The sequence below is a fragment of the Cupressus sempervirens genome, chromosome 5 (genome assembly GCF_028749045.1).
Source record: "Cupressus sempervirens isolate cs-2001-9-10 chromosome 5, ASM2874904v1, whole genome shotgun sequence".
NCBI lineage: Eukaryota > Viridiplantae > Streptophyta > Pinopsida > Cupressales > Cupressaceae > Cupressus > Cupressus sempervirens.
Window position 1 is genome coordinate 924,621,490 of NC_143122.1, and position 22,324 is coordinate 924,643,813.

At 35.8% G+C, this 22,324-nt stretch overlaps 1 protein-coding gene across 2 annotated transcripts in view; it reads left to right on the forward strand.

Annotated features, from left to right (window-relative positions):
• Positions 1-593: 593 nt before the first annotated feature.
• LOC149558984 (translocase of chloroplast 34-like) overlaps positions 594-22,324 on the forward strand; it is a 50,520-nt gene continuing 28,789 nt past the window's right edge. Inside the window, exons 1-5 of one of the 2 annotated variants that reach the window (XM_089832931.1) lie at positions 594-679; positions 902-1,032; positions 1,119-1,226; positions 1,388-1,512; positions 1,684-1,948. In XM_089832931.1, coding sequence (XP_089689057.1) covers positions 1,146-1,226; positions 1,388-1,512; positions 1,684-1,948 — 471 coding nt within the window. In that variant the 5' untranslated portion in view covers positions 594-679; positions 902-1,032; positions 1,119-1,145. The remainder of the gene's footprint in view (positions 680-901; positions 1,033-1,118; positions 1,227-1,387; positions 1,513-1,683; positions 1,949-22,324) is intronic. The other variant, XM_089832930.1, reaches the window with a different exon arrangement.

A 22,324-nucleotide genomic window follows, 5' to 3' on the forward strand; every position in this document is an offset into this window, starting at 1 on the left:
TAACAACTAATAAATATCAAAATAAGAGTTAAAAGTGGAGTGAGGAAAAAATTGGCCAGAAAATAATTAACGCGAAAGATTTACAATTTTCAAGAACAAAGTTTACCACAAATAGTCTATGAGATGGAAACAATCATAAAGGCAAGGGTTTGTGCCCATACCCATTTAACTAGGCATGTGAGTTTGTCAATCTAGAGGAGTCATATGTATAATGAAATGAAATAAAAGATTTTTTATGACGTCCACGAGACCCACATAAAACTCCTAGTTAGTGTGATGTGATTTCTCCGAGCTGTCCTTTTTGTTGTGAATTTGCATAAGCAAAATGACTCCTTTGAGGAGTCTTGATCTTTCGAAAAGGTCTTTTATGCTGTTCACGTTTAAAGTTTCTTTGTGCTGGTTGTGAATGTCCTCGTGTTTCCACCAAACCCTTGTTGCAAAATCTACAAATTGTGTCCCCCCACTTCCTCGACAACCTTGAGTTTTTTAATCAGGCTTTGGACTTCCTCTTTCCAATTCCACCGACCAAGGTCTTAATTATACGATACCAATTATCATTGATTATTTAAAGCGGGCATTATATATTTATCCCCAATATTGCAGATAAGGTCGTTGAGTTGTAGGGGTTTTTGCAGAGGTTTCTTACATCGAAAGTGGTGGATCTCTTTCAAAAGCAGAGGTAAGCAAGCATAGCTGCTCAGATTATCTGAATTTTTTGCAATGTCGCTATTTGTTTCTTTTATTGAAATTTGTCTAGGCAGCTGAGGAACTGGCGATTTTTGTTCTTGGGCCCTAAGTATCTCGTAAAATAGTATGATAAATGTTTCACACTAGTAATTCGAAAGATTTTGTGTTATATTTCGTTCGTTATACATGTTTTAAAATTCAATTGGTTTTGCAGGCCTACCTTTAGTAAGCAGTTTCCATGGCATCACAACATGTCCGTGAGTGGATGGGTATTCAGCAATTTCCAGTAGCTACCCAGAATGCACTGTACGGGTTACTGAGTAAATTGAAGCAAGAGGTTGCTGAGTAAATACTGTTACTTCGCACTTTCATGTATTCTATTTTTTTGTGTTAATCTAGACATGCCTTATACAAGCATGGACTGCATGCAGAATGTGAACTCTCTTACCATTCTTGTAATGGGGAAAGGTGGCGTGGGGAAGTCTTCAACAGTTAATTCTCTTGTTGGGGAAAGAGTAGCTGTTGTGAGTGCCTTCCAGGTATCAAAATATGTTTGGAGAACACTTAGTTACAGGGGCCCTAAATAAAGAATTAATCTCATGAGTTGAACAGTATTGTCTGTTCTGAGATGTTGTATTGAGCCCAATGAATTTGTATGTCATTAATATTTCCGATCACATTTTTTATTTTGAACTTGCAGGCTGAGGCAATGCGACCTATATTATGTTCAAGGTCAAGAGCAGGCTTTACACTAAATATAATTGACACACCGGGATTAATAGAAGGTGGTTTTGTAAACGATCATGCACTTGACCTAATAAAAAGGTAGTGATGATTGGATTTTAGTACTAGTGTCGTTCCATAAAGCCTACTTGTTACTCTCAAGCTCATGAACATCTGATTCATAGGTTGCACGGTTGATATTGGAAAATGTTTTTCAAAGTATTCCTTAGTCTCAATTACTTGTGTTAACAACTATTGAGATTATCGTGGCAGGTTTCTGACAAACAAGATTATTGATGTCCTGCTTTATGTGGATCGGTTGGATAGTTATCGAGTTGACAACTTGGATAAACAAATCATCAAGGCCATTTCTGACACTTTTGGAAAACAAATATGGCAGAGAAGCCTGGTGGTCTTTACGCATGCTCAGCTCTCTCCTCCAGATGGCTTAAGTTATACTGACTTTGTTGAAAGGAGATCAGCTGCATTGCATGATGCAATTATTGAAGCAGCTGGCTTCAAGAAGTCTGATATCCAGGTAACTTGCAATCATACTGTGGATACTAATATATTTATGCCATTTGAATTCTAATGGATGAAATTTAACAATGCTACAATCAATTTGCTTGATATCAACATTCCCAAGAAATTTCTATTTTCCTTTTGAATATATCCGGCAATTGGCAATGTCAAAGATTCTGATGTATGTTTAGTATTAAGCTGGGCAAATGCTATGGTCTTTGGAGATGGTTTACTTTAATAATTTAAGTGTAATATTGGTATATAATGCCAGTACACAATGTGATAGCTGCCTTCATTTTTCTTGTATGCTTTGATAATTTTTTAAATGATAATTGCATGGTGTTGCCCTAAGAATGGGCTGGAAATGTCATGATGCTTTCAGAAAGGTACATGATGGAGATGATAATTTTTCTTGTATGCTTTGATAGTTTTTAAAATGATAATTGCATGGTGTTGCCCTAAGAATGGGCTGGAAATGTCATGATGCTTTCAGAAGGGCACATGATGAAGATGAGGACAACCTGATGTATTGGGCATTTAAAAATATATTGTAAAGGTTCAGGCTCATGTCTAGAACTGCAAATGCTTTGGTACCCAACTGGAAGGGGCAACTGGAGTTTCCTGCATGGGAGAACATTTTGAACTGTTTCCAGCTTCTTTCAGTCTTATCAGCATTCTTACTCCATCTTCATTGGACACATAAATAGTTAAAACAAAAACTCAAGCTAAAATAAATGAAAAACGGAGTGTATCTAATTTTAATATACATATCCTCTAGGCTAAATACTATTAAAAAATTAGCTACATTAAACTCAAAGTCTCAACTTGCAAAATAATGATAGATACTGGATAGTATTCATCTTCAATCCTAGTTTCTAACATGGAATATATTTCAGTTGACAACTCATAGCAAATACCATAGTAGATTTAAAATAATAAGATATGCAATTGTCATGATGTAAAGTCTGAAATATGCATCACTATACCATTATCAATATGGATGCTATAGATAATGTACCTGTAGTTATGCTTGGGCTCAGACTGGTTAACTTGATAGTTGATTCCTTACAAATTATGGTTTAATGTTAAATTAGCACAGAATATCTTCAGTGAACAACCTTACGAGGTCTTTTCCATAATTTCAAATTCCCAGTTTTTCATTAGGCTTTAAAATGGGAACTTTTACTGAGTGACAAAGTGGTTTGGGTCAAGTCAAAAAGATCTTTAAAATATCTACTAGTATAGTCCGAATTTGTTGCACTTGTTTTGGGTAGGCCTTTTAAGTTTTGTGAGTTCCATAATACAACTGGTTTAGGGTAAATTTGACTGCAAGTTTCTGAACCTTATAAGTGACATGGATGAGTATTAGTAACTTAAACATTTCTGGTTATTTTGCCAGCAAGCACAATGATGCAATCTTTATAAGCCACTTAAGGAAAATATGTGATGAATTTGGTCGTGATAATTCCTATTGTACACTAGGAATGTCAATTTCTGAAGTTAAATTATCTTTTGAAATTTCCAACTTTACTTTTTGACATGAAATCATGGAAGGCACCCTTCAAACGTTATCTTTGATTAGTTATCGTAATTTGAGGAAAGTTTTGAAGAACTCTGTCTGGCTGAAGGTGAAGTGCTTAAAAAAACTACGTAGATCATAATTTTGAAATGGATTATTTGACAACAGTAGGTGGTGATGAAAGGAATAATTGTTGCCCTTGGGGCAGGGATGCAAATGATCCTCTGACAGCACATGCCACTCATCGTCCCTATTATATGTTGCCTCAATATCATGTTTTAACTTGGCATAATTTTTGCTGAGAGAGACTCAAAATTATGGTTAAGACACCAACTATTAATTACTACTTGTCTTGTCACTTTTGTAAAGTTGAAGTGGGAGGCGTGTACTTCCGAGTTTTCCATCCATTTAAGCTGTCATTCATGGTTAAACTGAAATGGTCAGTCCAATTGCCATATACTTCCATATAGTTATTGAACTCGGTCCATGCATTGCTGCTAGCATGCCCTTAATTGTTAATAGGTAAAATCTTTATTTTACAGAGCTTACTGCTGTAAAAGGTGATATATAAATCCTGTTGCATTAAAACTGCTCAAAATTTCAAATCTAGAAGCATCATGCTCAATGTTGAGTGGCACAATTTATTTTGAAGTCACAAAAATGGACAATCACACATTACCCATTCAGGATTATAAAGAACGAGGCAGATCAAGTTGTGATATAACTTGACAACAGCATAAAACAAAAACAAATAGCAGCAAGAGAGAGAGAGAGGTGGTTGCTTAACCAACTAAAACCATAGCTACCAGGTTCAAAAAATTGAATTTGTTTAGGAGGTTATAAAAACACTCTCAAATTTGGTATTTTCAAATTAATCTGGTAAATTTTCTATAGAGATTGAGAAGTATGGGATGATTTGGACAAGTTTGGCCATTCTGAAAAATATGGATCCACCTGGATCTGAACGAAATTGGTTTCATATTTGGTATCCATGATTAAATCTGGTTTCACAAGTCTTCATCAACATAATTACAAGAGTGGGGTTGTGTGCTAACTGAACAAGGTCAATCACATGCAAGTTGTCCGAGTTGGGCATAAAAGCTCCACGTACTAAGTCTTACATGCAGTCAGTGGGGCACCAAGTAACTGAAATCTACTTTTTCTAGTCCCACATATGTCAGTGAGGCTTACTGAACTGGGTCAGATGTACATACTCATACAGATATTTACAATATGAAGTGATTGCAAGGGAGAGAATTATGAGCACAATTTCTGCTACCGTGAATAGGTAGTCTTTCCCAAATTGTACATGGGACAAGAGGAGTCTTTTACAGAAACTGAGTTGGAGAGTCACTTGTCTGACGTTGGCATAGTGCCCTAGTGCCAGAAAGATGTATGTTAGTTATGTTTCTAATTCTCTGATCAATAGTTGTTGGAAATTGCCAAGAGTTGTCCTGGGATAAGTGATGGGAACCTCTTCCATAAACTTTTGAATCTTTTGCTTTGAATTCCTAAATTTTGTGCAATAATAATTTGTAGTATTCTCTCGTTTAAGACCTAAGTTGCATGATGTGCCTCCTGCAGTCTTATGCAGATGTGGATTTGTTTGGATATGAATGTGTATGTGGATATGGCCTTTTTCATATTTGCATATTTTTGAACTATCAATTGGCGTTTAGTATTTATTGTTGGCATTTGGCATTGATCAATGATGAAGTATCATGCTATCAAATTATTTAGTGTTACAACTCTGTTTATTTCTTTAATTTTTTTGTATATATATACACATGTACCAGACACATCCAAATCCCAATTATTTGTCCATGCATCCACATAACAATTTCTCGTAACTGCATCCAAACCGGTAACTTAGTTCAAAACATCAATGATCCATGGCCATAGCTTGATTTCTCTGATTCATTGAATCTAGGAATGACAACACTTATATTGGAGGCTGGTTTTGAACTCTAGAACAGCTATTAATTTTGTACAGCAATTGTTTATTATCCTATTGCATGACACCCATGGAAGTAAAATCTCAATTTGAAATTGTTTCTGCATAGTCAGCCTTCCAGTCAAAAATTTTCTTCGAGAAATGGTTCAGCTGAATGCTGTTAATTCTGTAACTTGTAGACATACCGATCTGATAACAGATTGATCTGATCTGAAATGGCATGATAAATATTGAATTAAGTCTTTGCTTTGTTCTCCTTAAGATATCGGTGCCAATCCTTGTGTATTAGTTGAAAACTAACTTAAACTCCTTTGTTTATGTTTGTGTTTAAACTTACTTAAGTCATGGAAAGTCGCCGACTTTTAGAGGTTCAGCAAAATATACTTTGGAAGGGACATGTCCTTTTTTATCCCTTGATTTCAATATTTATAGAGGGTAAGGTTGAAGTCTAAGGGCACACAAGAACACAAATAGTCTGCTCCTTAGTCAATACTGCCCACATATGATTTGCAGAATTAAAAGACAGAATTCTGAATTATATTTCTAATTCAATTGAAGGCAATACTTTGAAGTTATTTTCAGCAAGTCACAAGGAGAGGAAGAAGGTCGAATCTAGTCTATATTCAGTCATAGAATTTGCAAAAACTTTACATGGTATCAAAGCTCTGGTAGTCGAACCTAGGCTCTACAAAATTCAGTAATCAGACTTTATATATATCTAACAACTATCTCCTATCTTCAATGGCATACACAATCAGATCCAAGGACAAGTTTGATGGGAAAGAACACTTTGATGCCTGGAAATTCAGAGTCATGATGATTCTTGAAGAAAATGAAGTAAAACAATTTGTTGATAAAGCATCCAAACAATCACCAGTTGAACCTCATAAATCTATCTGGAGCAAAGGTGTAAGAATTTGGTATAGCTCTGATACCTTGTGAGAATTTGCCTTAGGGCAAAAAGATTCACCCAAGATCGTAGAACTCGAACACAAGCATAACTATATACCAAAAAAGAGTTTGATCAATATATCAGAGTATGTCCTCATACATTGCTGTGATGAATGTACACACTAGGAGTGCCTGTATATAGAGGCCTCTCAGGAAGCACCTAGAATGTCTCTAGAAAGAACCAAGAGATAAGATAAGCATGACAACTAAGCACACGTCTTATCTATCATTCTAGATGAGAGGATAAGAATGACAAGGTGTATTTCAAGTGGAGATGTTGTAGACACCATGTGCTTAATTAGTGTGCTAACTCCTGTGTTGTAGAGACCATGTGCATAAAAGAGGTGCTAAATCCTGTGTTGTCAACATGACAACTCACAAGAGTACGCATACTCCTAGGTGACTAATAAATAAATAATAAAAAGATGCATTAACCTAAGTAAACTTAAGTAAGTGTAAATAGTAAATAATTATTTACACCAACAAAAGGAAATATGAAAGCCATTCAAATCATATTAGATGGAGTTAAAAATGATATCATACCCATGCTCACAAAACATCAAACAATATTTGATATGATGAATGTAATACTAAATGCATATGAGGTCAACAATGCAATTAGAGTTCTCGCACTAAAAAGGAAATTAAATCACATACAAATAAAGAAAGGAGAATCAATGAATTCCTACTTCTTCAGAGTTGCCAGCATTAGAGTTGAACTGTCAAGTATAGGAACCATTATTAGTGACACAGAATTAACACTAATGGTAGATGGATTACTAGATTCATGGGAAACTTTTGCACAAGGAATAAGTGCCAGAGATAAACTTCTTAACTTTAACAGACTTAAGGGGGATTGTCTTCAAGAAGAATCCAAAAAATTAAAGAACGCAGGGAAACTGAAAATAGAAGATGAAGAACTTTATGTTTTTAATACAAACTCCTATAAGGGCAAGAAGAAAAAGAGAAATCAAAAGAATGGCAAACCCAAGAAAGATCTATCCAAAATAAAGTGTTTCAAATGTGAAAAATTTGGATACTACAGATTTAATTGTCCTGAGAATTTTAAACAACAAGCAAATTGTACAAATGTTACTAGGGAAGAAGATACTTATGATCCTGAAAATTGTGTATTGTATTCATCGCTATCAAATGAAATCTCAAGTAAAGCATGGGTAACTAATAGTGGGTCTTCTAGACATATAACAAGATACAAAGAAGCATTAGACTCTATATCAGAAAAGGTTAATGATGAAGTTACCATTGGTGATAATTCCGCACACTTCGTCGAAGGAATTGAAAACTGCACCTTGAAACTAAAATTAGGAAATTCTCTTCTTCTCAAAGGTGTATTCTACATTCCCGGAATAAAAAGAAATCTAATCTCAATCACAACACTTGAAGATGATGGCTGAAATATCCCTAGTAGACTGATTCACTAATCTACTGTAATTTTATTTAAATAAATAGAATTCTCTTGCAATTTTTAAGTGTTCTTACAGAGTAGACAGAAGTGCAGAAATTTGGTGTTTGATTTTTTATATTTTCTCTTCAAAATAGATGTGTTACAATATCTACTAGTAATAGCAATATTTAAACAGCATAGTAATGATCCAAAACCACAGCACTTGAAAGATGGGAATACCCAAACGAACCCAATAATAACTGTTACAAAAATAAAGGCAACCTAGTACCTTAGCTACAGTCAATGCCAGATATGGATAGGCGGCCAGCTACAGGTTTGCAGCAAATCTGTTCTTATTCCAACGCCTAGGTGTGCAGGAAAGGCAGCCCAATGCTGAAGATCAGATTTGAGATGGCGGCTACTGCTGAAGATCAGATAAGAAGGGTTGCCATTGCTGAAACTGCTTGCTTTCTGCCTGAAAATAGTACTGAAGACTTGCTGAATCACAGCTGCTTGAGGGTTACGTCCCAAATAGTTTACTCTCTCAACCTAGGGTTGGCGTCCTAGTTGGAGGAATGCTCTACTAGAGCCAAGCGCCCAAAATGATGGATGAATAATGTAAAAGATAATCTTTCCTTCCTTTGCTTCTCCTTTTAACTCCCTACTAGGCATTCAAATCCTAAAAATGACCTAATATGACTTAAGTGGAAACTTTGGGTTATAATGTTTATTTTCATTATTGGCGTCCACCATAGAGGAAAAAACATTATTTCAATCATGGTAAAAGTATCAAGCGTCATCGAAGCTCCTGTAGCTGAAAATCAAATAGTAGAGGTCTGGCACTTTCCGACGGACTATCACACCCCAACACAATTGACCAACTGGAGCCAAAAAATCTCCTTATTTCAACCTAGTGGCTAATAAATTAGCCTTATTTAAATATTTAATTACTTAGGGAAATATTTAAATATATTTAAATATTTCCCTAAGAGCCAACTAATAGCCAGATCACCATCAGAAGGTGAAACTGAACTTGCCACCACCTGTGATTGATGCTGGATATCAAGAAATAATCGATAGTCTCATCCCTCAAATCTAGGGGTAACCCTAAAAAGTAGGAAGACCTCCAAATCTCCTGAAATTGAAACCAGGGGACGGTCTCCTATAACCTCAATGCTGGATGATACCGACACCTCCTAGAAAGTAGGGGTCTCCTCCTTTAATTAAGGAACTCCTCTAGATCGTGCCCTCACTATTAGAAACTTCAAATCCGAACACTGTAACCCTGATTGAGCTTCTAATCACTCTTGTTAGCCTACGAGACTCCTTGATAGGCTAACTCACATATCACTGCTAGAAGGAGCTAAAGAGGGGACATGACATGGGCATTGATGCAGGAGCATCGAGATTGGATTTTGGTGGTGTTATGCTTTTCATGGTTAGGGATGTGTTGGAGACACATTGGAGAACCTTTCTTGATGATTGCAAAGAGATTGAACGGATTGAGTTGAAGTTTGAGCTGTTTGTACCTTGCTACTGGAATTGTGTTTTCTGGTTTTTTGGTGCCTGTTGCAGAGCATGTCACTAATTTTGCGCAATGAATGAGAGGATGCGCTTTTCAGGGGTTGTAGAGGACCTAAAGTACTACCCACAGTTCGAAGTGTGAGTTCTAATTCAATCAAAGCTAGGAGATATCGTGATTTTGCTCAGATATCAATTTCTGGACATTTAATTGTTGATGTAGGCTAACTTGTGGCTCTTCAAGTATTTAATGTCAGTTTTTATCATTCTGGGCTGACTTGTGGCTTAGATTGGTATAAGTAGGGGTTGTGGTGAAGTCTTTGATTCATTCAATGATGGAGTGCTTCATTCATTCGAAGGAGTGAGTGGGGGAGCAGCTGAAGGGCGAGTTTTCCTAAGTCTGTGGACAAAGTGCCAAATGTGAGGCAACTTATAGCAAGATTGTGATGAAGTTGTGAGTGTGTGGACCATAGTTGCTAGAAATGTGACGGGGAAGCCTCGTTTCACGTTTCAATGCAGGAAATGTGTTTCCCGTCATGAAACCACTGTTTCGAATGCGCAGTGTTCAATGTGTTGATGCAGTTACAATAATTTAAAATTGAAGCCCCAATAAGGATGAAGGGTGCACCGAGCTGGACTAAAACATCAAAGTTAATCGTAATAGTAGCAGCAGGGCAAATTCTTTAAGGGCAATGTCAGTTTTTTAAAACTAAATAATTATGAAAAAAATTTAATTTAAAATAAGTGAAGTTTTATTTATTTTTTATTGTGCAGTCAAACTTTGGAAACTTCAAGTTCTATGAATTCTATGAATTAAATATATAGTTTGATGTAGAGTTTATGATAAGATTTTTTTTGAAGTGAAGTTAAAAATTAGTAAAAAAGTTTATAATTAATGTCAAGTAGCAAGTTAAAGTTAAATTGATAGTTAAACAATTAGTTATTTATGAAATTGATAGATATTAAATTTGAAAGTTAAATTGATATTTAAACAATTAGTTATTTATGAAATTAATAGATATTAAATTTGAATTTTAATAAAATAAGAGTGTTTTTATGGAAACTTTGGTTTATATTTATCACTCCATACCACTCTATATTTTATATTAAACTTTTATTTTTGATTATGCATTCACTTATTTTTTATTATTTTTTATTTTTATTTATTTATTATGCATGTAGTTATTTTTATTATGCATTTAGTTATTTATTTATTATGTATGTAGTTAAAAACTAAATAAGATATTTTTATTTTGTTCATCACCATCTTTGATTTTTTTCTCAAGCTTCTACTGATTACAAATCAGAACCTCATAGGATGTGGGATTATGGTGGCTCAATGGATGATGGAAATGATCAATTGCCTATGGAAGTCCTTGAAGATAATGCAGAGGAAAATTTACTCAGTGTTGCAATGGAGAAAGGCGAGTCAAGCGAAACCATTGCTTGAACTTTGGGGCGAGACCGGAGGTTTTCTCCATTGCAACTCTTTCCTACCGATGCCCTTAGTGAGTTGGGTTCTAAATGGGATTTTTGGATTTTAGTGACTTTTTAATGTGTTATTTTATGTAATCACAAACAATTATGACTATTTTATTTTCTCCATAATATTGAAAAAAGAGGGGTCAAAATTTATTCAGTCAAATCCAAGTTACATGGCAAAGGCCAAAGGCCCAAAGCAACACTACATGCTCCTGTCTTCCAGTAATAACTGATCAATGATCTCACAATACTTAGAAGATAACTCATCACTACCACTAATATCCCATCCACCCACATTCTCTGAAGCCCACTTTGCCAAACAATCCGCTACTTTGTTCCATTCGCGAGGGATATGGCAAAAGGAGACAGAGTCCAAGAGATTGCAGAGACTGAGAATTTGTCTAGCCAAAGAGGCTAGTTGCCAACTAACATCCTCTAAATTCTGTTTGTTCAGGATATCCACAACAATTTGAGAATCAGACTCATAGATGATCTTCCTCCACCCTAAAGAGCATTCGTGCTCAACAACAGTCTTAATAGCAAGGGCCTCCATCAGATTATTAGAATGTTGACGCCATCAGATTATTAGAATGTTGACCCTTGTAAATATAGAAGAGAAAAACCACATCACCCTTATTATCTCTACCTATAGCCCCAATACTAGCATGCCCAGGGTTCCCCCGAGAAGAACCATCCGTATTAATCTTCAAGGTCCCAGCCTGGGGAGGAGTCCACCTCCCATCTCAGCAAACCCGCTGCTTAACATGGCGAGGTCTTTTTCCAAGAGTGCATCCCTGACTGTTATCCTCCAGGTTCAGATTCCTCACAATAACTTGATCACTAGGATCTATAGAGATAGACCTATCACACTTAGCAAAAATAGTCTCCTGGAGCCTATTAAGAATCAACTTCCACAGCTGAAAGCTTCCTAATTTGGAATCAAAAAAAATTCTGCGATTCCTTTCCGGCGAGAGATTCCAGAGAATAAAAACCGGTCCAACTACCTAGACAATTTGCAAGCAAGAAGTCTTCGTGGGAGGTCTGCCCAAACTTTCCCAAAAATCAATTAGAGAGGTAGCATGAATACAGCCATGACACGAAGCCTCCCACCATCTATGCCATATCTCTTTTGAAAAAGGGTAGAGAAAAAACAAGTGGGAGGCACAGTCCTCATTGTACGAACAAAGGAAGCAGAAGGTCCCTAGAAACCATAGTTCCAAGAATCACGGCGATTCATGCGATTCATGCGATTCGGCGATTCGATTCAAGCCAAACGATTTTTTGTGAATCAGTGAATCGAATCAGCGATAAAGGGTTTATGAAATAAGTTACTCACTAAATTTCAAGGGTTTTTTTAATTTTCCGATTCATGGCCGATTCGATTCCGATTCATGGCCGATTCACGATTTGATTCGGCCTTGCCGATTTCGATCCGATTCCGATTCTTGTTACTTTGCTAGAAACCTCATTTGCGAAGATTCTCCCAAGTGAGGCATTTCTTTTGAACCAACAACCATAAGAAAAAATTACATTTGGGCCAAGAATAGTTGTTCCAAACCTTCTTCCTCCAGTGCACCTCTGTCGAACCATGTAAATTCCTGTCAAGTATAGCATAGCCTTGAGCCACAGTGAATTTACCCTTTGGGCTAGGACTCTAGGCCAAGCTGTCCCTCCTAGTAAGGGAGCTACAAAACCTATTCTCCAAAACTTCAGAAAGAAGAGCCCGATCCTCAATAGAGCCACCAACAGGCCACTCTTGAGGATCCTTCCAACAAGTCACCCTCACCTGACCCAGACGCTTGATAGTCTTAAAATGCTCCACCTTAAACCATCCTGCATTAGTAAAAGTATGGCAAAGGGGTAGAAGTTGGGGAAAGCTTGATAGAATGGGAGGGTGGCCATCCCATGAGTCCTACCAAAATAGAGCATTTGAACCTTTGTTACAAATCTAGAAGAGACCACCCTTAACAAGTTGGGCTCCCTTCTTAAGAGTATCCCAAATACTAGAGCCTTTACCCACCAAAGGAAGACGTGGCACATCAAAGTAATCAGCACCAGGAAAATACTTATGGGTAAGAATCTTGGCCCAATCTTGGTCCTGACTATTGCACCATCGCTAGTATAACTTGGCAGCCAAAGCCGTAGCAACAAGAGCCATCGATCTAAGACCAAGGCCACCTGCATGCTTCGGCCTACACACAGATTCCCACTTGACTAGGCTCCACTTCGAGGATAGAAGGCTACCTGATCAAAGGAATTGTTGAGATAGAGCATCGAAATCCCTCACAAAATTAGAGGGGGGGACCTGAACAAAACACCTATAAATGGGGAGAGATTGCATCACCGTCATTAGCAGAACCACTCTCTCAGTAGAAGACAACCATCTGTAAGTCCAGTGACTAACCTTACTCCAGGATTCATCCAACATCCCCTGCCAGTAGTCCCTTCGCTGAGCACCCAAGAACAGAGGGACTCCAAGGTACAACAAAGGAAGAGACCCGATTTGAAATCTAAGAATCCTAGCAATCCTACTCTGAATAAGCGGAGGAGTATTAAAGAAATAAATTGCTATGTCTTCATATATAATTTGAGTTAATATATAACTTGCATGTCTCTTCTCATAGTGATGTAGACATTGCTATGTCTATAAGTCAGAATTCGGTTAAAGGAAGAATTTTATTATTCTCTAGGGTTTAACCTGTATTTTGGTAGATCTTAAACTTAGGATCATGTTGTGATATAGGAATACCAGTATCTATGAATCACAACTTGGATAAATGAAGAACTTAAATTACTCTTCAGATTTATCCTATACATTGTATTCTTTGCAATACTGTTATCACTAGTAGTAATATGACATTGTATCATGTGTTATATGATACCACATGCTAAGAAGAGTCAAATAGATATAGAGTGTCAATTTTTGCTTGTTCATCTTTATTGATGTTGCTAGATATGATATCTCTCAGTATGATTATCAAGTTAAGAGGGAGTGTTAATTCTGTAACTTGTAAACATACTGATCTGATAACAGATCAATCTGATTTGATATGGCATGATAAGTATTGAATTAAGTCGTTGCTTTGTTCTCCTTAAGATATCGGCGCCAATCCTTGTGTATTACTTTAAAACTAACTTAAACTCCTTTGTTTATGTTTGTGTTTAAACTTACTTAAGTCATGGAAAGTCGCCGACTTCTAGAGGTTAAGCAAAATAAACTTTGCTTTGTTCTCCTTAAGATATCGGCGCCAATCCTTGTGTATTACTTAAAAACTAACTTAAACTCCTTTGTTTATGTTTGTGTTTAAACTTACTTAAGTCATGGAAAGTCGCCGACTTCTAGAGGTTAAGCAAAATAAACTTTGGAAGAGACATGTCCTTTTTAAGGACATATCCCTTGATTTCAATATTTATAGAGGGTAAGGTTGAAGTCTAAGGGCACACAAGAACACAAATAGTCTGCTCCTTAGTCGATGCTGCCCACATACGATTTGCAGAATTAAAAGACAGAATTCTGAATTATATTTCTAATTCAATTGAAGGCAATACTTTGAAGTTTTTTTCAGCAAGTCACAAGGAAAGGAAGAAGGTCGAATCTAGTCTATATTCAGTCATAGAATTTGCAGAAACTCTACAAATGCAAAGTGTGATGAAGACAGTATGCTATTCATGTTGAGCAGTAGGGGTTATCTGAATCAATTTTTGCTCATACCGTTAATTTTTTGAAGTGAAATTGATAACTTTTTCTATAATTCATCTGTTGTTTCTTTAGCTCTTTCTTTCTGTGTCCATTTGGTATATTTCGTAATGTTTCATAAGCTGGAATTTAGGCAACTCTTGTATCATTGATCTTGACCATGTTTGATAAATGAGCAATATTTTCTGTACCAGAACCAAATTTCCGTAGTTGTACCTTCAGCCTAGGGATATATTGTCAAGAAGGTAAAACAGGCATTCATCAACTAACTATAGATGGTTTAAAGCCTATGAATGAGAGCGCAATCTGGGTAGTATTTCTAGAGGTATACCTTAACATTTATTTAATTAGCTATAATGCAACACTACTATAACAAGCACCAGCTGTATGCAACTGTACACTTAATTTCTGTCACTAACTTGAGATCAATTAGCTGTTTAAGGAGACCACATATGCACTTTTAGATGACAGCTGTATTAATTATTATAATCCCGGGCAATTATTTCTTTTAATGTTTTGATATTTAGACACGGTGCCAAGGTGGTTTATAGTGAATGATTCTCTGAATATGAACATTTAGGACAACTGAAAATAATTCCTCAGTTAACAGTATTGAATCATGAACTCCATACATAATCTAATCTAAGACTAATCTACTCCTACAACCAATTGAGACAGAGATGTTTAAATAAAAATGTTTGATCTTGAACTGATATGAACCATCGCCTGCTCCATTTGGCAACAGAGTCATGTGTAGCAAAGGAGGAAATACATCACGTAAAATGTCATTTGCACTAGCCAATAGTCATATAAAAATTAAAGATGATGTTTTTGCAGTAAACACACTTAATATATGTAATCGGAATTAAAAGAACCCATAATAAAGAAATAGTTATTACAAAACATTTGTAATATATTACGTGCTGTGATACACATACCAAATCTTCATTACATTCATGTCAACAAATGTGACCAAAGAAAACATATAAGTTGCAATTATATATTTGCTTGATTCACCATAATCAACCATACAGACATCTGTTACAAAAGAAAAATGCACATTACAAATCCTTCCTATGTTTAACAACTTTTATCCCTTCATTTATAGTTTAAAACTTAAATGTTTAATGCTCTAGAAACAGCTTGAGGCATCTATAGACTAAGATATTGGCTTTGCAAGCAACCCTTTGAATGAACTACCCTTCAAATGAACTACAAATTGGAATACAAATATCTTTTGTTTTATAGAGTCCAGCAACTTGTGGGAGCCTTGGGATTTTAAATTGCTCATGATTTAAAATTTCAAGGAATCTTCCGTATGTTGTTTGTAGTCATCCACATGTCACAATTTGTGTTTCAAATTGTGTCAAAATTGCTTGTGAACACAATGAAATCTATGTTGGAGGCATGAGAGACCACACCACAAATTTGCCAACCACTTATTAGTTCAGTACACCTCTAGATTTGATGTGTTAGGTGTGGCTGAGGCGAGAAATCTGTTGGAAATTTTGGAAAGGGATGGTGGAAACACCACTGGGTCTAGAAACTCGAATCATCATATTAAATGCAATATGGGCTGGTTATTGCTTTTTATTTATTTCTAACCTGGATCTTTTTAATTAAACAATGATTTACAACTACTATTTGATTTGATTTGCACCATAGGTTTGTTTTTTGCATTTTTGGGTTTGTTTTTGTCTCAACGTTGTAAGTTGCAGGTAATATTAGACCATTTTGATGAGTAGTGGTTTTTGGGCAGGAGAAAACATAATTTGGAAAGTTATGACATCAATCCTAGTCATAAAATGGTCTTCCAGGTTTACAGGGAGGTAGGTGAGTTCAAATAGTGAAAATTTCAGACTATCAAGGATTGGGGATTTGGCATGGCTTATGATAAGTTTAGGGAGGAAGGAAGTTTGACTTCGGTTGGTCTTCTAGGTTTACAGGGAGATAGGTGAGATCAAACAGTGAAAAATTGGGGAGTTTCAGATTATCAAGGGTTGGGGATTTGGCATGGCTCATGACAAGTTTTGGGAGGGAGGAAGTTTGACTTCAGTAAAAACAAAGTTAGAGTTGGACTCAAAGAAGATGCCATGATGGGAAGGGGAAGTTTGAGGGGCCAAAAAAGTAAAGAGAATCAAACCTAGGTAGAATGGTACTCTCAGAGATGAAAGTTGATAAGTCAATAGAACAAAAGATAGTTGGGCAAAAAGTGATGCTTGCATGAGGAAGTCCAAAACTTCAATAACTACTTAGACTCGGATGATATACCAAAAATATGATTAACACTTGGAACTTCAGTTGATTTCTTGTGACTGTTAGCATATGGGGGATGGCATAGGGCAACACCTGGGCATTTTTGAATCCTAGAAGACCATTGAATCTATCTCAGTTAGATTACCATTGGTGGGTTTTAAAAGGGTCAAGATACATAGAAGGGATGGGTCTCATGCGAAAAATGGCACTAGAGATTTGAGTCTTAACATAGTCTATAAGATGGATGGTCCTGCATAAATGTAAAAGTTATAATTGCTCAATAAAATGACAATAATTGTACTAACACTTTGAAACTCTTTCAAGTGATCTTTTCTATGCTACATTCAACATTGCGATTTATGTGGTAGCTCGAGCTCTAAGGTCAACACTAGTGAGGAATTGAATTCCGTCAGGGGTTACTCCAATATAAATAGCCTATCGGCTAATAGTTCATTAGAGACTAAAGAAAACATAGCAAGAATAATAAAAAATCCATTCATCTAGAGTGCACTATAATCTATAACAATAAATGAATGCACAAGTTTACACCAAATAACTCCCATCACGATGCACACAAAGTGCACCTATTTTTCAAGACAAGACTGCTTTCAGTTTGTTGACCAACACTGTAGGCTGGCTGTCCAAATTTAGCACCATTTGCAAGAGTTGGTGACAAAGTATTGTGGTGCTAGAGCAGATAAGCAGGTTGCTAAGAGGTTTTTTCTGATATCATCGGGAAAATTTTCTGGTCGCCTGCAAGACATTTTCCGATGTCCCTTTCGGCGATGTCGGTTGCTCCCTTGGTGCGCATAGCATAAAAATGATGCTGAACTAAGAGAAATTTTTTGTTCCAGTAGAAAATCTCTTGCCACCATAGAAATTATCGCCAAAGCCCCCCCTTCAAATGTAGATCCTGTTTTGAACACTGCAAATCAAAATTGGAGGGAGGTCTTGGCATCTAACTTCATGCTTGAAGATTTTTATCAATCATCTATGTAAAATTTGAGTCTCAGAATCTTGCAGCTTTTCCATGCAAGTGAACCGAAACTTATCTATGTCCACACTAAACATGAATTTGTATATCTTAAATTGAAATAAATTTACAGGCGCTACAGATATGTCAGTTTCAATGAAGGATTAAAATCACAAACCCTTAATAATATTTAGTATTTTCAAATATAAAGGAAAATTCTCAGCCCATTTACACTTAATCCTCTGGTCTAGAGAGCCAGATCTGTAAGCTGGTCGACTAGATTGTGATTTGTAAATTCAAGGCTTCTAAATGCTACCCGATTTTAACAACAGTGCGCCATGATTTGAGAGCTTGGAGTGGCAGAAGAATGAGTGCCAAAACCAGCCCAAATAGATGGAATCCCCTTAATCATTTTATGAAAGTAAATTCCAAAATCTGAAATGAAGAAAAAATGTACTGCCTGTCATTTCAAGAAGAAAATTGAATGTGCATCTCTGTTGGTACCGGATAATTATTGTTCTTCATTCTCATTTGCTATAATACAGCAAACAGCCATGGAATAATACATCAAAGGCTCCTGAAAGATAGAGCGTGTATATTTCTCAAGAATTAAGTTGATTAAATATAAAGCTTGAATAAGCCCTTGTAAGCTTTACAATCTCTAAATTTGAACAAACAAAAAATTCAAGACCTGAATTTTTTGCAAAAACCTGAAATTTTGCCCGAATATTTGAATTTAAAAGTTTACGTATTTAAATTAAATGATAATATAAAATTTAAATTGGACAAATAACACATCTTTTTGAGTTTTCTTATTTTGCACTTAAATGGGTTAGTGTTATGATAGTGGACTTCCCTTCATCTTTTTGTTTTTTCGTTTGAGATTTGAATTTATATTTTAAGCAAACATGATTTGGGTATGTTGTTTGTTTTAAAATTTTTTAAATTGATTTTTGATTTTGAGCACATATATACGTTGTCTATTTACTTTTGTTCTTTGCCAGGACCATATTTATGACAAGATTTGTTAGTGGAATAATTTTCAGAAAAATAAATTTATTTTTAAAAATAGTTTGTGTAACATTAATATTATAATCATATAATTTGGTTTTGGTTGTATAAAAAATATAAAATTATTTGTAATTAATGCTACCTAATTTAGCTCATGTTCTCAAAAAATAAATATGTTAATTACTTATATCAAATTTCTTTTATCAAAATAAACTACGTCTTTCAAATTTAGATTTATTTGAAAATTTATTTGTTCTTATTTATTTGAAGATTATTAAAATTTACTAGACCTTATTTGTTTATTAGTGTAGTAATCTAAATATTCTGAGTTGTATGTTAGTTGTATTTTTGGAACCAAACAAGCCAAAAATATTTTGAAGGACATGAGAAAGGATAAATAAGCCTGCATAGCTTTGAAGTAACATTTTTGCACTCCAATAACTATATACAACATGTCCCAATACTTTTATACACTGTAAAGATGTTTCATATTATGGGGGAATTTTCTACGAAGTTTTACTTAAACTGTATATATTCATTTTCAGTTTATTTAAAAAATATTTAGCATTAATTTTCAAGAACTCATTAAATTTTAAGAAATAACTCTTATCAAGTGCAATTAATAAATTGGATGACCTCTTTTGTTATCTTGAATGATTGATCAAGCTTTTGAATCACAAGAGTAACAAGTGTTCCAAGTTAGACTTAGATTTTTGAAGGAAACATTTCTTTAATGATATATCATAACAAAAACATTTATACGAAAGTTTTATAGCATCTTAATAATATAATGTATAGTAATCAATCTCATATTAAATTTATGATCTCATAATAAATTTATTTCAAGTTGCATCTTTGCTTGTGTTATTGCTGTTGGACACTTCCTGCGTTAGTAACACCTGCTGGTGTCCTTTTGATTTCATGTTAAACGGGCACTCTTTTAGAGAATGTCCCGCCACCTAATAGATGTCACAAAACTGTTTCTTTGGGCATGAGCCCTTTGTATGGCCATCCTCTTTACAATCTGTGCACCACAGTTCTCCTCCCTTTACTGTGTTCGGATTCTTTTTCAAATTCTTAAATTCTTTCATCATTTGGAGCATATCTTTCTGTAATGCTCTAACCTTCTTGTTTGATTCCTCAACACTACTGCTACTTTCAGATGATGAATTGTTTGAATCCGAGGATTTATGCTTTTTCTTCTTACTTGTCTTCTGTTCACTTTCTAGATCCATTGCACGACTATATGCGTCGGCGTACGACGCAGGTGGTACAATCTTCATCTTCTTTTTAAGGGCCGGCCATAGCCCCTCTTCAAACCATCATTTTTTCAAACCATCTGTTGGTTGACTTTCCATCTTCCCAACCAGCTCTTTTAGTCATCTGGCATAGGCCCGTACTGTTTCATTCTTCCCTTGCTTAGTACTATATATCTGTGCTACTATTTCATTATTGTCCCGAAGCAATCTGAACTTTGCCATGAACTCTTTTCTAATGTTTGCCCATGTAGTCAGTATCTAAGGGTTGGCGCCGGAAAACCAATCTATTGCCACACCCCTTAGGGTTGTTGGGAACTGTCTGACCCAATCGTCCTCGTTCGTCATGCCATTTGCCATCCATATGGTTTCACATGTTTTGCAATGTTGGATTGGGTCTGTCGTACCATCACTGTTAAACTTGGGTAATTTTTCTTTGGGACCTACCATCGTTACTTTCTTTTGATTCTTAGGTACTTGTTGAGCACCTGCGATGTTTTGAGCACTTGTGCTGTTTTGATAACCCGCGTTGTTCTGAGTATCCGTGCTGTTTTGCACAACCGCGCTGCTCTGAATAACAGACTTGCTTCCAACAAACATGTTGCTTGGTGAAAGGTCTTCTTCAAGTGAGGTTGTTCGATTCTCCGCCTATATCCATTCGTCCGGTGTATCAAGGACAAAGAGTTCACTCCACGTTCGTGCTCCCTCGGCACTTCGAGCTGTGCGAGTTGCTTCCCTTCCGTTCGGACACTCTCCCCTCGACGTATATAGGTTAAGGAACTCCTTCATTTCTTCCACCAAATTTAATTATTGTCGAGTCTCCTCCAACAATTCCTCGGCACTCCTTAGCCTACTAGGTGAGTGCACTCCCTCCGTCTATGCCTCTTCACCCCTTCGGTCCCTGTCGGCAATTTGCTGAAGCTTCCACCTGCGCTCTGCTTGCTATGCTAAAATTAAAACTTCTTGTGTTGTATGTATTTCGTCGTTGTTTTTTACCTTGTTCCTATCTTTGTTAAGAATATTCGGTATTAATCTTCATCACATTCTTTCGTTCCAAGTACGTTTGGCAACGGCGCCAAATGTTTACCGTATAGGGTAAAGATACTTAACACATGTAGTATAGCACAATACAACGCAAAACAGATACTTTATTCATATATGCACTCAATGTTTACAATCCAAATACAGTGATTACAATGATGATCCAAAGTCTATCTCAGACAGTGTACATATAACTTCTCGAAGGGGTGACTCAAGCGTCATGCGCCCGTTCGGATACTATTCTACCCGTTGGCTACAATATAGATTTTACCGATAACATTACTCATTAAATAAAAAAAGATACATATTACAAACCATTATTTTAAGGCATTACATTTTTTAAACCTATTTAACGTTCTCTTCATAAAATTCCCCATTGAAGTCATTGATTCTCTTTAGATAATTGATCTCAGATTTTGACACCTCATCTGCACTTCTAATAGTTTTGCTACTATGAAATCATTTTTACAAGGCTTTGACAACTTAAATTAAATGGCCCACTCATTCATATTCTCTTTCTTTTTTTTCAACATTTGTAGATTACCAAAAGACTTTTCAAAATACTTATTCTGAATATTCCAAGAAAGGCTATATTTATTTCTTTCCTGATTCTCTAGTAAATAAATTCAAATCATAAAAATTATTACTCAAACCATATCTTACTATCAGCATAGCCATTACCATTGCACCTTATTGGTGCAAGTGCTAGTATTAATTGATTTTTGATTTTGATCTCTTCTGTGACACATTGAATCCTGCAAATAGTGTGTTTTTGCCTATATTGCTCTTGTTATTTGGACGTGTTGAAAGAGAAACTATATTCTAATTTTGCATTGTCTTGGACAAACAAGATGGGACTATTGGATGCTTAGAGTCCAGACATGCAATCCTTTTGGTTATCATAACACAATTTGATGTGACATTTAGTTCTGAAATCTAGTCTTTCCTCAGGGTTAAAAATCTATGGCCAGATTAAATTGGTTGGCATTTTCACTAGTTCATCATCATCTTCACCCAAGTCCCTGAACCAACATGCCTATATTATCTATGGCATATTATAAATTCATTGATCAGGAAATGGGGTTGGTTGGTTGGAACTGTCTATTACAAATTAAATATCTAGGCAAATCCGTTAACTCTGCCATGAAATTTGGGGACCCAAGTTCCATTTTATTGAGTGTGGTATAGTTGACTGAAGCAATAGGAGGCATCTCTTAGGGTGATAATGATTTGAGGGGTACCAACCTTGGGAACCATACATCCCTTGTTTGCATTCTTACAAATGACACAATTGGATTATAGGAACTTTTTTTTTCTTCTATTCTC